We start from the raw sequence: 13,504 nt of genomic DNA, 5'->3' as shown, positions 1-13,504 counted from the left end.
CTATGCGATTGCTGCATAGCTCGTCACGACCAATGTACAGGACATGATGAAGCAGGTCGAAAGCATTGGAGCAATAACTTTGGAGACACTAGAAGCGATGTACTGATCGTCTGGACCATATGGGCCATTCGGTTTTCCGCCGGTGGCAGCAGGCACAGGAACACTACCAGCAGCGCCAGTGGAGTCAGGAATCGGAGTGAGTTTGACGGGGGCTGTGTTATTTGAATGGCTAGTGCTGTTATTATTGGCTTGTGTGCTGTTGTTTGTGGTGGTAGTACCGTTGGTGGTGGGAGTGATTGTAGAGTTGGCAGGAGTGTTGCCGCCTGTTGCCGGAAGAGATGTTTGAGTCTGAGTTACGGACGAAGTGGTGGTCGTCGGAATTGTCAGGTTTCGCTCCGGGGCTTGGGCCAAGACGGCTGCGGATAAGAGCACTACTGCTAGGACAGTCGAGAATGCTTTCAGGTTGAGAGGGAGCATGATTGGGAGAGGCTCGAGCACAAAGTAGGACTGAGTGGAGATATGTTGATGATTGATCTTCAGCAGAGCGTGAATTGGGAGCAATACCGAACGAATGCTGTTCAGCCGAATGCCATGGTCAGCGAGGATACGTAACACGGGCTGATGCTATCAAGCAAGATAAGTCAAATTGACAGAATAAAACTCACCGACAATTCTACCCAGACCGGATTTTGATGCAGTGTAGTGTGTATCGCAGGATCCAGCGGGGGGTTATGTGGTTCTTCGTGTTGTAGAATGTTCTTCGGCGAAGTGCGGGCGCGAAATCGAGGGTATGTGTATGTGTGCGTATTGTAGAATTGAAAGCACGGAAAGCCAAATAGTGGATAGCTTAAGAGGAGCCGAGCTGATTTTGCCGCAGGTGGGGCGAATGAGGCTGATGAAGATGAGCCAAGTGGATGATGGGAGCTCAAGCTGTGGAATTAATAACGATTATCCTGCTTGATCCGTCAGGCGCAGTGTTCGCCGTGAAACTTGATCACAACTGGATGTGTCCAAGCACTCCACACAGCCGTGCTCTGTGCACGGATCTCGGACTCGGACCCAGCCAGACACCAGGTATCCGAATATCCGACGAGTAGACACCCTACCGCCCGCGGAAAGCGGCCGCAGCAGCAGAGCGGCAAACCCACAACTCCACCCGGATCTCCATTTTCGATATAAAAAACTCGCGGCCGGCATCCCCTGCTCAGAGTCCAAACACCACACCCCACCTTCATCCCAGCTCCGGCCTGCCCGGCCCACTCACGAAAGGACTGCAGGATGTGAAAGCGGCGACAACACTGCCTCGCCAACTTTCTGCAGGTCACATGCCATCAATCGGGTTCCCATTTCCTGGATCCACAACAGCCTTATCGGGCTGTAACCAAAGAGCAGGTAAACAAACAACTCCCCTCTTCTCGTTGTCTTTTCGTTATGAAAGCCTACTCCAGGTGGGAGGGTGCGTTTTTGCGGTGATGATTTCAATCCTAGATAGGGACAGCTTAGTTGGACTTGAAACAAAGATTTCTTGTCATCGATGCTGATTAACCATTGGATCGCTAGATAGTACCTGAGCAAACCAATGTCATATTATTAGACTCTTCTCACTCTGGTTCCTCGTGTGCCACCATCACATCAACCGGTGTGCACCTGTACTCACTCGATTGCTTCTGTTTTCGTAGTCTTATAGGTGCTCTTCTGGGGAGTCCGTAGCCGGTTTAAAGCGCTCGTTGAGTGATGGACGACGGTTCGACTATCATGAGTATGCGTCCAATGATCAGGATGTCCGATTTCTTCGTGCTTGCCGACCCACCTCACTCGTTCTTCTCGCGGCACCTTTAACTCGTGCAGGTAGGTCGACATCCACGAATCACACATCATCGGCCCATCTCTAATCCACCCCACTGCTTGTCTGAATCCAGTCTTGCTGTGCGGATGAGATGTGTTGATAGTTCCATTGCTTATTTCCTCATCCACCTCGGCAAGCATGTCCATGAATCGTCGTGCTGCACCCACCTCCAGATTTCTCGTTTCTGAACTGACTGTCTCGACAGTTGCCTCGAAAGGGGCCCTTCAAATATATCTGTAATGCATGTTTGGCCAACTTAACACCAATGCAATCACATTTGCAAGTGCTTTTTGAGAATGCTTGGAGACTGCGCAAATCTGCCTCGCAGTCGCACTGAGATTATCGCGTACATAGCTGCCTTGAGTCCAAACCTGTCGAGCAAGTGATGAAACACCGGGATAAAGGCGACATCCAGAATAGTGGCAACGTGTATAGCATTGAGCTGGGGGGAAAAAAGGCAGAAGCCAAGTCCCAGGAGGGCCAGCTAGGCTGCTGGAGGCGGGTGAGCCAGAAGCCAACTAGTTCTTAGTCTCATCTGGGTTGCTTCTACTTAAAACCAAGGCGACATGAGGGTCTTCGCTCCTGGGTGCCAGACGCTGCCAGAAGTCCCCGGGTGCAGAGGGGTTGTGCATATCCCGGTTTATCCTGGTTGAGCCTTGAGGAGAGCCAATCCTAGCCAATCTCGATCATCTTTGCGACTCAAGAATTCTCGGCCTTCATTTCGCACACCTTGATCATGGTGATGCCAAATCTCACGACCTCCAGCCGGGGTGCCCGTCTGCAACTTGTACTCGGAGTGCTAGCGCGCGATCATCTGACGAAAGCCTTTGCACAGGCCTGTCCGACAGAAAGGTTATCCAAATTGGAGAAGAGTATTTGCTTCTCCATGCAATCCCACAATGGCACTCCGTCAGCTCCCCGAACATCCCGTCTCGACCTCGATGGGAATGCGAAACTGCTCGGCGATAGAGTGGCACCTGCCACCAAGCCCCTGAGCATCGTAGCATCACGCTATATAACTTGAAGGTGATTTAGGCTATCAATTGGTCTCCGTGGGATGATCGAGATTGCCATGCCCCCATAGGTTAGCAGATGAAGATTTGTTTTGCTTGAGTAAGCCAGTGAGTGTAACACGTGCAATCATCTGCCTTCGAACAGGCTATTGTCTTACGCTGATGCCATCAAGGGGTAACTGGGCACAACACCCTGTTTCCTTCGCTGATGACTGGTCCGCCATCTCGCTGAGCTCTTTGCTTGAAAAGCAAGCGGCATTCGACACAGAATTCCTCCCTTCACCTAGCAGTCTCATTATCATAGCAAACAGCCGTATATTCCCAGAATGGCTTTGACATGGAGTGGTCAGTGTTTGTTTTAGGGTGATCGTCGGAGGCTTTGTGCTGATATTCCTGCATCTCATCCCTCGTCAAAAAAACTGAACAAATTGACCATGCAGCCGTATTCGTTTTGCTGATGGCGATCAATCAAACATGTTCTGCCGTGTAATTAGTCCTCGATCATTTGATTCGACAAGAGCAGGATGACCCCTTGTTAAAGAATTTTGACCCTTTTTTTCCTTCACATCAAATGCTTAGGCCAAGTCGAATGTCCTCCGAGGTTGAAGCACGGGACACGATCTATGATGCGCAACTACGCTGCTTCACCAAAAAGTGTGCCGACTCCGAAGCTAATGGTTATCAGTCGGTCAGAGACGAGCCCGAAACTCCCAAACGACGCCCTTTACGCCAGAGCGCACCCGTAAAATGTGGAGATACGGGACTTCCACCGCCCTGTGGGCCCCAAGCAAAAAAAGGCTCGAGGCCAAATAAAAGTCCCTGGTCCAAGGGTGAGTCGTCTCTATTTGGATCTGACAGAAGTATGTAGGTTTTTTCTGACAAGAGATAATGCGTTCAAAAATTGATTAATTGCAATCAAACTAGGCCGCCCGAAACCTCATCAAACTGCGCCAGTAACTTGCAGTGATACCGGGCTTCCACCGCCTTGCCATTAAAAAAACTTCTTCAAGCTCTCCGAGAACAACGTTTCTCAAATCTTCTCTGGGTAATGAGCAGCAAGACTCCGTGCCAAGAGTTTCCCCGTTTTGTCAATTTGATAATGACTCTGAGTCTGAGGAGAGACTTCTACCAATCTTCTTTCTTCCTTATCCACTTTGATTTAAGTTGATTCGGTTTCAAAAATAGCCACATTATGCTCCTGAAGAAGGGTCTTACAAAACCGATCGTTCTGAGGTCTGCACTGTGAAATTTTTCTACCCGCTCCTCAACTTAGGGAAATGTTACAAGCCTGCTCTAAACTTATTGTCTCGCATCTGATCAATCGAGGACAGAATAAGCCATTGATAGCTAAACTACTAAAAAGCGCGAAGAGAAGCTGGAAACGGAGAGTGCTGAGCGTCATGTACACATGGTGCAGACAAATTTATGTGCGCAAAGACTTCGTTCGAATCCCTTGATTCCAAGATCAACAAAAGTGTCAAGAATCGGATAGAACTTGCGTTGGGAGGAGGCTCCGCGAGAAACCACAAAAAGCAAAGATAGGATCGAGCGGGATTACGAAAAATATCCCATTACTCATGAGGGCAAAGCAAAATTGACAAAACAGAGAGAGATGAAGGCGTGCGTCCCGGTCGCCTCAACATCTACATTCACGGATCGAAGCCTTCTCGATCGACCAGCTCCAGTCAGCAGATGGATTGAAGAGTCCATACAGCTGGCCATCTAAATGAGTGCAGTGCCCGGCCCTTGATGAAAGCAGTCAAATGGCATCTTGCTACCTCTGGCAATTGGCATGTGTGGCCTGGCAATCGGCTTGTGTGACAGTCTTTCATACCAATCGAATCTTGTCGTTTTCTTGTTTACCTCGGTCCAAAGTGCCGACACGACAGCAGACCCGGATCTCGGTGCAGATTTTGCTGAATCATCTGTTTCCACCATGAATTTCTCTCACCCGGGGCAATTATTGTGTGTGAACTGAGATTTTCCCTGAGCTCCTTTGAGCCTGGAATCCCTGGATTTTATGAATCGACTGTTATCCCCCATAATTTTTTCACACAACCGGAAATCATTGCGTGTGTGAAGTGGGGTTCCTGCGCCCGGATTTTGAATGATGTACATACATACGCCTACTCTGCCCGTACCGAGCCGGGCCCGAGAGTAACCAGTCCCTCCGAGACGATGGATGTTGAGAGCCTGCTTGGGCATATCTAATATCTACACAAAACGTTCTCGCAATGAGAAGGATTCTGAACCGCATTACAAGCGCACCAGCTGGTCTCGAGACGTTGAGGTATAGTCCACGCGTGAATGCTCAAAGAGTGAGCAAAACTGGCTGGAACACCGAATCAACTGACTGGTTCCCTATATAAGCAGCACTCTTCAGGCTGTTCCCTTTCTCCAGCATCAAACCAATCCCTATCAGATCTTCATCCGACCCTCCAATAGCTTCCCCTTAAAAAACCTAATAATTATTATAAAATTTGCCTGTTTTAATTTTAAACGAAACGAAAAGAATAATTCTACATTTAAAAACTTGTATCATGTTCCCATCAGCTCAACTCGTCCTCCATCTCGTTCTCTGCCAAGCTGTGCTTGCAGCTCCTTCCTCTGTGACGAAGGACACCAAAAGCCATCTTGCTGGAAAAGATGACGCTAATAATACTTCCACCCCGACTATCAACCCCAATCTTCAAGGTCAGCCCGGAGCTGCAAGCGGATGCATTCCCATTTCTGGCGGAGCTTCCACCGGTCTCGGAAATAGTAATGGCGGCCCCTACAGTGGTGGATACGGTGGTGGATATGGTGGCGGATACGGTGGCGGATACGGTCGGGGAGGCCCATACGGTGGCGGATATGGTCGGGGACCCGGATACGGTGGCGGAATCGGAAACGGTCCAGCAGGCGGCTACGGTGGAGTCGGCGGACCTGGCGGAATTGGTGGGGGAGGCGCACTTGGTCTAGGAGCCGGAAACGGGGGGGCAAGCTACAACAATCCTGGCTCTTCGATCGGCAATGGTGCGGGTGCGAGTCTCGGGGTCGGAGCCGGCGCCTACGGGAATCCAGGAGCAGGCTACGGCGGTGCGAGCTCTCCGATGTTAGGCGCCAGCGCGGGTCTCGGAGTCGGGGCCGGCGCCTACGGGAACCCGGGAGCAGGCTACGGCGGTGCGGGTTCTCCGATGGGCTATGGCGCGAGCGGGGGTCGCTTCGGACTCGGGGCCGGCGCCTACGGAAGCGGCCTCGGCTCTAGTCTAGGGGCCGGAGCCGGCGGCTACGGGAACGCAGGCGCAGGCTTCAACGGCGCCGCTGGCTCTCCGATGGGCTTAGGCGCGAGCGCAGGTCTCGGGGGCGGTGGCTACGGGAACGGAAGAGCAGGCTTCAACGGTGTTGGCTCTCCGATGGGCGGTGTTGGCTCTCCGATGGGCGGTGTTGGCTCTCCGATGGGCGGTGTTGGCTCTCCGATGGGCGGTGCTGGCTCTCCGATGGGCGGTGCTGGCTCCCCGATGGGCTATGGCGCAAGCGGGGGTCTTCCCGGCGGCTGCCCTTCCGGGTATTACAGTCCTAGCGTCTCCGGAACGGGCGGGCTGGCGGCAGGGAACGGCGTCGGAGGACTTGGTGGGTCGGACTCGAGCCCTGGAATGCTCGGCGGCGGGCTAGCGGCTGGGACCAACGCCGGAGCAGCAGGACTTGGTGGATCCGCAGCAGCCTCTGGAATGCCCGGCGCCGGGCCTGCTGGATTCCGGCAATCAGCTCTCGGCGGTGGCTACCCCGGTATGCTCGGCGGAGGACGAAACGGATTCCGACAGTCAGGTTTCGGCGGCCACTACCCCGGCCAGAATCAACTTGGTGGCTATGGTGCCGGCGCTGGACCTCAAGCAAGCGCGTCCCTTGCTGGCCAGGCCGGTGCCCTCTCCGGCAAGGCAACCCACAAATCTTCGGCCGACAGCGCACTGCCAAGCCAAGAAAAAAACTAAACAAGTGAGCGATTGTCCATTTTGATTTCCCAGATACATTTACAGCGTCCTGATCTACCGTCCTCTCTTCCCAGATTGTTAATCACGCCCAGAGGCCGTCAACTCAACTCAAGTCTGCAGTATCGAACCCTTATTAACGAATGGACTCCCCTCACCTCTTCGTTTCATCCTGCTCTTTCATGTTCACCCTACATTTAATAGACCTATGTGTTGTCTTTTTTGTTTTTTCCAGACTGTGATCTCTTCTTCTGTTTTCTACTGTGTACATTTTCTTGCCTATTAAATTTTCGAAACCCGCAATTCTATGCCCCTTTCTCATCTAATAGACCAACGTGGGCCAGTTTTGAACAACGATGTGCAAGTGCCGTCCAAGGATCTCCTGGAGCTGACAGTCTAGGGCCTCCAGCAGTTACTGTCCCGTCAGGTTGTTGTTGGCCAGGTGTCGCCTGACCGGTCCTGCGCCAGAGAGCAGGATCGGATTGGCCTTTGCATCCTTACTCGGTGATCCACTTATTGGCCCAATGTCCACTCCTCATGGCGACCGAGCTGACCATGATCTCTTCGCACAAATGCCCGCGTTCCTTCTCCAACTTGATCGCCCTTGAGCACTTGCAAGTAAAGCCAGCGCTGGGAGGACGGGACGATGCACATCAATTGTTGTTGACCCGAAAAAACAAGCAGTCATTGTTTCCGTGGCGTAGTGGTTCTGCGAAAACCTCACCGGAGCTGGATCTGCGCAAAGACAACGTGGGCGTCCAGTGGTCCACAGTTTAACTTGAACCAACTCGAATTACTCGATTGCCTTCTTATGCATCAACGTCGTGTCCAGGTTGTGCTTAATTTCTGCCCATTCAGTTCCAAGCAATAACCAGCAACTCAAGTGTGTATGGATGTCTCGAGCAATTGGTAGGAGGGCTTTGTAGAGCTGCTTCAGCTCAGCATTTCATGTTCAATCGTTCAATCAGATTGAGTGTGCTGCAACGTATGCAAGCTTTAGACCAGAGCTGATTAACATTGAAAAACAATGTTTAAGAATCAAACTCGTATTTTTGTTTAGTTATCGCAAAAAAGAAAACTCCGAAAAATCCCAATCCATGCGAAAAGAAATATGTACACTTGATGAGAACAACAACAACAACAAGAGGAAATTAGGGGAATGAGGATGATAATTTACATAGTTTTGAGATATATATGTGTGTCGCCAAGATTAGTGGGTGAGTGTTCTTGCTGTGCGAGAACTTATACGGGGAAATGCCGAATACAGGTATGAGTGCAAAGGTTGCGTATACATAGGCATTAGACGAAGAGTTGCAAACAAAAGCCATAAAGAAATTGGATGGTGTTGGTCAAGATAAAGTTAAGAACGGGGGTGAAAGGTGCGAAGTGATGGAAAATAGCCCAAGAAAAAGAAGCGAGGCTGTATAAACACGAAGAAGGAATGGTATCAAGAAGAGATTAAGATCGGTGATTGGCGAGGTAATTATAGAGATGTTGCGGCTGGTGATGGTGAGGTCTCATGATCGAGCCAGAACTGCTACTCCTTCCACGCCCGGTCTGATTGTTCACCAGTGGTTGATGGTTATTGGACCCAACACGATGGCCATGAGAGTTGGCCAAGAAGTGAGTGGAATGGGTTGTGTTCGGGTTCCGGGGTGCCGGGTGGGAGGAAGAAGGGCACGCAAAGCCAGATTGGTTGGCTTTGAATGCCAGCCATCGTTTGCGGCCCTCGTCCAAGAGCTTCTGGCGATGATCGTCATCAATCCCCGCCTTCTCACTCCGCTCAAGCCCTCCCTCACCATCGGACTCTCCCAGAAGATCCACCGGCTTGGTTTCTCTTTGCTGCGGATAGTATACATTTTTAGCACTGTGGTAGGGGTTTCTATGCTCCGACATCGACAGGCCATTAGAGTCAAGAAGAGTTGGGTCCTTGTAAGAAGAATGGCGGTACTCGAAGATCGAGTCTTGAGAAGCTTCCGCCAGCAGTTCTCGGGTCAAATTAGAGTGATAGTGTCCGTCAGGTACGACAATCAGATCCTTCCGTTTGGCATCGGGTATCAATGAGCCTTCTTCACGTTCATCAATCCGAGAGAACCCCAGATTACGACCATTACCAGCAGATTTCCCGGGATTAATTACTGAGGTTGAGCGAGATAAACTGGATGATTGGGATATTCGGAGCCAATTTTTAGATTTTGAATTCAACTGAGTAGCTGCCTTGCGCTCGCTTGCACCGGTCTTCCCGCTGCGGAGGTGACGGCTGCTATTTTGGTTCGATAGACGATTCAATTCAGAGTCGTCAAAATTGGAAGAGAGGTTTGAGTTAGCCGATAGTAAGGTTGTTGTTGAGCCTGATTTGACCACGGTCTCGGCCACGATGCCTTCAAGCAAATCTCGCAAGAGTCTTTCAGCCCACCATCCAGATCCACCATCAGACGTATCTTGGCTGCCGCCGGGCTCGTGGTCGGAAAAGCGTTCCAGTGCACTTGTAGACTTCGTTTGGCAACTGGCACTTGTCTGACTTTCTGGGTCTGTCGTATCAGAGACAGGAAAAGGTTTATGGGTTGCCAAGTGACCTCGAGCGGCTAAAGGTCCATAGTGGCCCTGCATCAGTTTTTCGCCGAATGCTGGAACAACGTCTATCACTTCGCTGGTCACATATTCCAACTCTTCACATAGTTCGGCGAGCAAAGTCCGGTCGACTTTACTTTGTGATTGGCAGGTGAGATGAACAGCTTTTAGGGTTTCATCAAGTTCGTCGGTCGACGCACGATGGGGATCGGGTAGGCTGAGGTCCCATCGGTCGGACTCAGGACTATCCAAGTTGATCAGTGTGGTATCATCATTTGTCGATAGGGGCAGTTCTAATGCTTGCACATTTTGAAGCTCCCGAGTTTGGTCGTTGTGTGCAAAATTAGCAGTGGCCAGATCGGTCATTGTTGGATCGTTTGACGAAGCTGCTGCCGCTGCTACGACAACGGCGGCTGCAGAGCCACCGCCTAGACTGAACTGGTGTGAGGGAGAAACCTTGACTTGTCGTCCAAAGGCGGCAACGTATTCCTCGAGGGCAAGAAGTAATTCGCCCAACAGCTGAGTTTCTACCCTCGGTTTGCTGGTCGAAGATGTTCTATCCAAATTCGGTAGGAATCGGCGACGCAAAGGAATAAACAAGTTACCGCCTGACATCGAGTTGTTGTTGGACATGGCGGTGGAGGATAAGATGCCGGAACCGGTGCCACTGCTCTGTTTGACGAGTGATTGAGCTCTGTAAGCCGAATCTAGATGGGAAGTGCTGTAGAGAGCTGATGGATCAGACGCTGGATTGATGGCTGGTAGAGGACGCATGGGCATGATGAGTCCAGCATCGGACTGTCGACGAGAAGAATCGTGCAAGTCGAGTAAAGGGCATAGTAGACTGCTTGCTATCGAGCCACGACTGCCGCGACTGCTCCTGTAGTGTGAGTTGGAGTCGCTTGAGGAGATGATAGAGGAAGCATATGGATCGACGTCTGAGGACAGGGCCCGAGCATAGTCCGGTGCGTCTCTCTAAGGAACAGATGAATAGTAATAGTTCTAAGCAAGCTGATTAACAAATCTATAGACCCAGCCGGTTTGAGGAGAAAGTACGAGTTTCTCCCAGACTCACTTCTCTATCGCTCCTTGTCGAAAACCGCCGCGAGGGGGGAGGCTGGATGGACGATGGGCTTGGCCAGGAGGGTGTCTGGAAGCCGAAAAGCAATTCGTAGTGAGCATGTGCATTACGAGCAAGACATGGGTAGATACTTACCTTCCAAGATGATAGTGGGTCATACTGACGGTCCATCCGTGCCAGGGTTGGCTGGTGCAAGAGAAGCTGGTTTGGCGAAGGGGAGCTGGGATTCCGAGTGGCAGGGCAGGAGAGGGGGAGGCGGTTTGTGCGTGAAAGGCGGAGCGAGGTGCATGCATACATCCAGCTGGCTTATGTACTCATGATAGTGCTGACCTAAGCGCGCAACGTCATTCCCCAGGGAGACCGTTGCGATCGTCACTCGGTCCCAACAGACAGTCTCCCCGAGGGACGCCCCTTCCTCTCTGCTTAGCTAACAGACCTCATCGGCTGGAAACATGCACACATCTCGCCAACTTCGGAGGCAAGAAGCCTAAAAAATGCTTTCGACACTAGAAACTTGCCATGATCCTCAGATGTTTCAGGCAAGATGGGCAGGGTGGGACAGGGTTAGATCAGCACAAATAGATTACACATTTCAATGGCAGCATAAGGGAAAATGTGGCGAACCACTATATTTGAGAGCAGGATAAAAGCCACTTTGATGATAATTCAGCGGTATACATGATAAGAACATCTATAAAATCACTAATATTTGAACACGATAAATTGATTTGTCTGAGAATAGTACAAGTTAATCTGATTACAAAAAAACGAACATCAGAGAAGCATCTGGAGAATGTATCAGGCAATAATTTGTGGGATTGGGAAAGGAAAACGGCGAAACATTGTTTTAATGTTTGATTCTGAGGCGCGATGTTGAAAGTGAAGGGACGGATTGATGGCGGGAGATGGAGTGCATTGGCCTAATCCACTTGTGGTGCATCCCTGATCAATAGTTCAACGGCATCGGAGAAATCGTCCATAGCCACACGGATTTCGGATCTGGTCGCGTAAAAGTAGTTGCGGTAGATATGTTCCGATGGGGGGACAGAGGCCGAAGGCACAAGGTGAAAACCTATCAAGGCTATGCAGCCATCTAAACTGGCACGAAGATGGTTGATCAACATATTTAAATTGTCGAGTTCGTCCTCGACATCTGCATCAAATCCGTCAGCAGCATGGATACGATACAAGACCTTGCAGATTTCGTGCACGCTGTCTCCAACAACGCCCGAGTGGGATGAAAACCATATGAGGTCATAGGAATGCATCCTTTCGCTGAATGTGAAGGGTGGTTTGGACGTTGGATTGTCCCATAGTCTGAAGAAGAAAACTCCGCATATCTTGACGAGCGGGACGGCGAGCCGCATAAGTTCAGTTACACGTGGTCTGAGGACAAACTCTTCAGGTGGAGCACTGGCCACACTCCCTTCTGCTGAACCGTCTGAGCCCCCGTCGGAAAGGTCTTCCATGAGTTCATCATCATCCTCTGGGTCTTCCATGATTTCGTCATCATCCTCTTGGTCGTCCTGGAGTTCAGCTTGATTGTTTTCGGCTCCAGCGAGATGGTTTTCGGGACCCTCTTCGGGCTCGGCTGCGTTGTTCTCGAGTGCACCCGCAGGGTTGGCAACGTCATCCATGAGATCGCCTTCCTCTTCCTGTAGCTGGATCGCGGCCTGGAGTTTCTGCACCAATTCTGTCAGGACTGTATCAAGTTTTTCTTCTGTGTTCTCCCACACATATTGGATGGCACTGAAGCTGGACAGTTTACACCATCGCATTATGTGCCAAGCTAAATCTGACATGCTATCCGTATTGTCGATGATCTTCTTTCGAAGGTTATTTTCAACGGGTTTGTCGAGGAAGGCAGTGCTAGGCAGTAAACATTGCCCGTCCCGAACATAAGTGGCATATCGATTAAACACGTGCCTGAGCGTGGAGGTCAATGTGTCTACTTGTTCCCGAATGCCATCACATTTGAAATGTTTCAAAACACCGTAACTCTGATCGATGCGGCTGGAGTAATTGCGCAGAGAGTAGATATACGGAGCAAGCGAGTTCGCGATAGAAGAAATTTCATTCAAGGTGTCACCAAGACGAGTTGTTATTTGTAAGGTGACATCGAATTTCGGAGAAGGGGTGCCTGAAGCTGCTAGGTCAAGGGATGCCTGCAAATCGGCGAGCTGCTGTCGGAGGGAAGGTAGCAAGCTTTTTCGCAGTTTTTTTAGGAGAGCTTTTTTGGCGACCATCTCATCGCTTGAAGGGACTTCCTCGGTCTCCAGAAAGACGCGATGCTGTTCGGGCAGCTCAGCACATTTTCGGGATAGTTTTCTGAACGCCTTGACAAGCGGACCTTGAGGAGAAAAAGTAGACCAAAAAATGTTAGTCAGAAGGCATGGTAACTTGGAACAGCTAGATAAAGGAAAATAGCTGATTCACCAGTGCCTGGAGCTGGTGTTGCTTCGACTGCTTGGGACATAGCTTCGATTGAAAAGGGTTTTCTAAGCTACTTCTACGGGGTTTACTGCGTAGTAAGAGTTAATAGCTGTGGGTAGGAATCTGTTGAGTTAGGGTGAGTATGTGGATGGAAATATGATGGATGGCACAATGGAGTTACGCGTCCCAAGCTAATACTGGAATGTGCTTCTAATTGCTTCCGATTTTTGTTTTGTTTTTCGAAATGTTAATGATTCGGATAGGATGATGACGCGCTTGGGGGATTGGGTACGGGAACTTGTTCAAAGAGGTTGAAGAGTGCGAAGAAGAAAGCGAAGGGTGTCAGGTTATGGTGCCAGGGCTGGTTTGCCGGCCTCTGCTTATAGCAGTCGCCGAAGCTGAGCCAAGCTGCCTGGTGATTTGTCGGTGAGGACAAAGAAAGATAAAACCGGCGAGAAAAGCAAGAGGTGGCCCGGCTGAGGTCCGCGCATGGTAACGGGTAAGCATACAAAGAAAATGCAACACAGACAATAGCTCCGGTGATGCCGGGAAAAGATAGCCGCGAGGAATGCAAATTTCATCCAAACCTTAG

At 50.5% G+C, this 13,504-nt stretch overlaps 5 protein-coding genes across 5 annotated transcripts; 2 read left to right on the top strand and 3 right to left on the bottom strand.

Annotated features, from left to right (window-relative positions):
* On the bottom strand, nucleotides 1–1,860 carry PtA15_3A611 (uncharacterized protein; the record flags this gene model as incomplete). Its single annotated transcript, XM_053167596.1, has 2 exons — nucleotides 1–574; nucleotides 1,658–1,860. The coding sequence occupies 2 exons, from the start codon at nucleotides 1,858–1,860 to the stop codon at nucleotides 1–3; spliced, it is 777 nt and encodes a 258-aa protein (XP_053018797.1).
* A 1,325-nt stretch (nucleotides 1,861–3,185) lies between these two features.
* On the top strand, nucleotides 3,186–3,854 carry PtA15_3A610 (uncharacterized protein; the record flags this gene model as incomplete). Its single annotated transcript, XM_053167595.1, has 4 exons — nucleotides 3,186–3,204; nucleotides 3,300–3,345; nucleotides 3,439–3,689; nucleotides 3,784–3,854. 4 exons carry the CDS (start codon nucleotides 3,186–3,188, stop codon nucleotides 3,852–3,854), a joined length of 387 nt encoding a protein of 128 aa, XP_053018796.1.
* Nucleotides 3,855–5,399: 1,545 nt separating this feature from the next.
* On the top strand, nucleotides 5,400–6,830 carry PtA15_3A609 (uncharacterized protein; the record flags this gene model as incomplete). Its single annotated transcript, XM_053167593.1, has 1 exon — nucleotides 5,400–6,830. One exon carries the CDS (start codon nucleotides 5,400–5,402, stop codon nucleotides 6,828–6,830), a length of 1,431 nt encoding a protein of 476 aa, XP_053018795.1.
* A 1,455-nt stretch (nucleotides 6,831–8,285) lies between these two features.
* PtA15_3A608 (uncharacterized protein) lies at nucleotides 8,286–10,650 on the bottom strand (the record flags this gene model as incomplete). Its single annotated transcript, XM_053167592.1, has 3 exons — nucleotides 8,286–10,373; nucleotides 10,474–10,548; nucleotides 10,615–10,650. 3 exons carry the CDS (start codon nucleotides 10,648–10,650, stop codon nucleotides 8,286–8,288), a joined length of 2,199 nt encoding a protein of 732 aa, XP_053018794.1.
* Nucleotides 10,651–11,399: 749 nt separating this feature from the next.
* Nucleotides 11,400–12,955, bottom strand: PtA15_3A607 (uncharacterized protein; the record flags this gene model as incomplete). Its single annotated transcript, XM_053167591.1, has 2 exons — nucleotides 11,400–12,829; nucleotides 12,916–12,955. 2 exons carry the CDS (start codon nucleotides 12,953–12,955, stop codon nucleotides 11,400–11,402), a joined length of 1,470 nt encoding a protein of 489 aa, XP_053018793.1.
* Nucleotides 12,956–13,504: the final 549 nt, after the last annotated feature.

The sequence above is a fragment of the Puccinia triticina genome, chromosome 3A (assembly GCF_026914185.1).
Source record: "Puccinia triticina chromosome 3A, complete sequence".
NCBI lineage: Eukaryota > Fungi > Basidiomycota > Pucciniomycetes > Pucciniales > Pucciniaceae > Puccinia > Puccinia triticina.
Note: the sequence above shows the minus strand (reverse complement) of the source record. Positions and strands in the feature narration are given on the sequence as shown.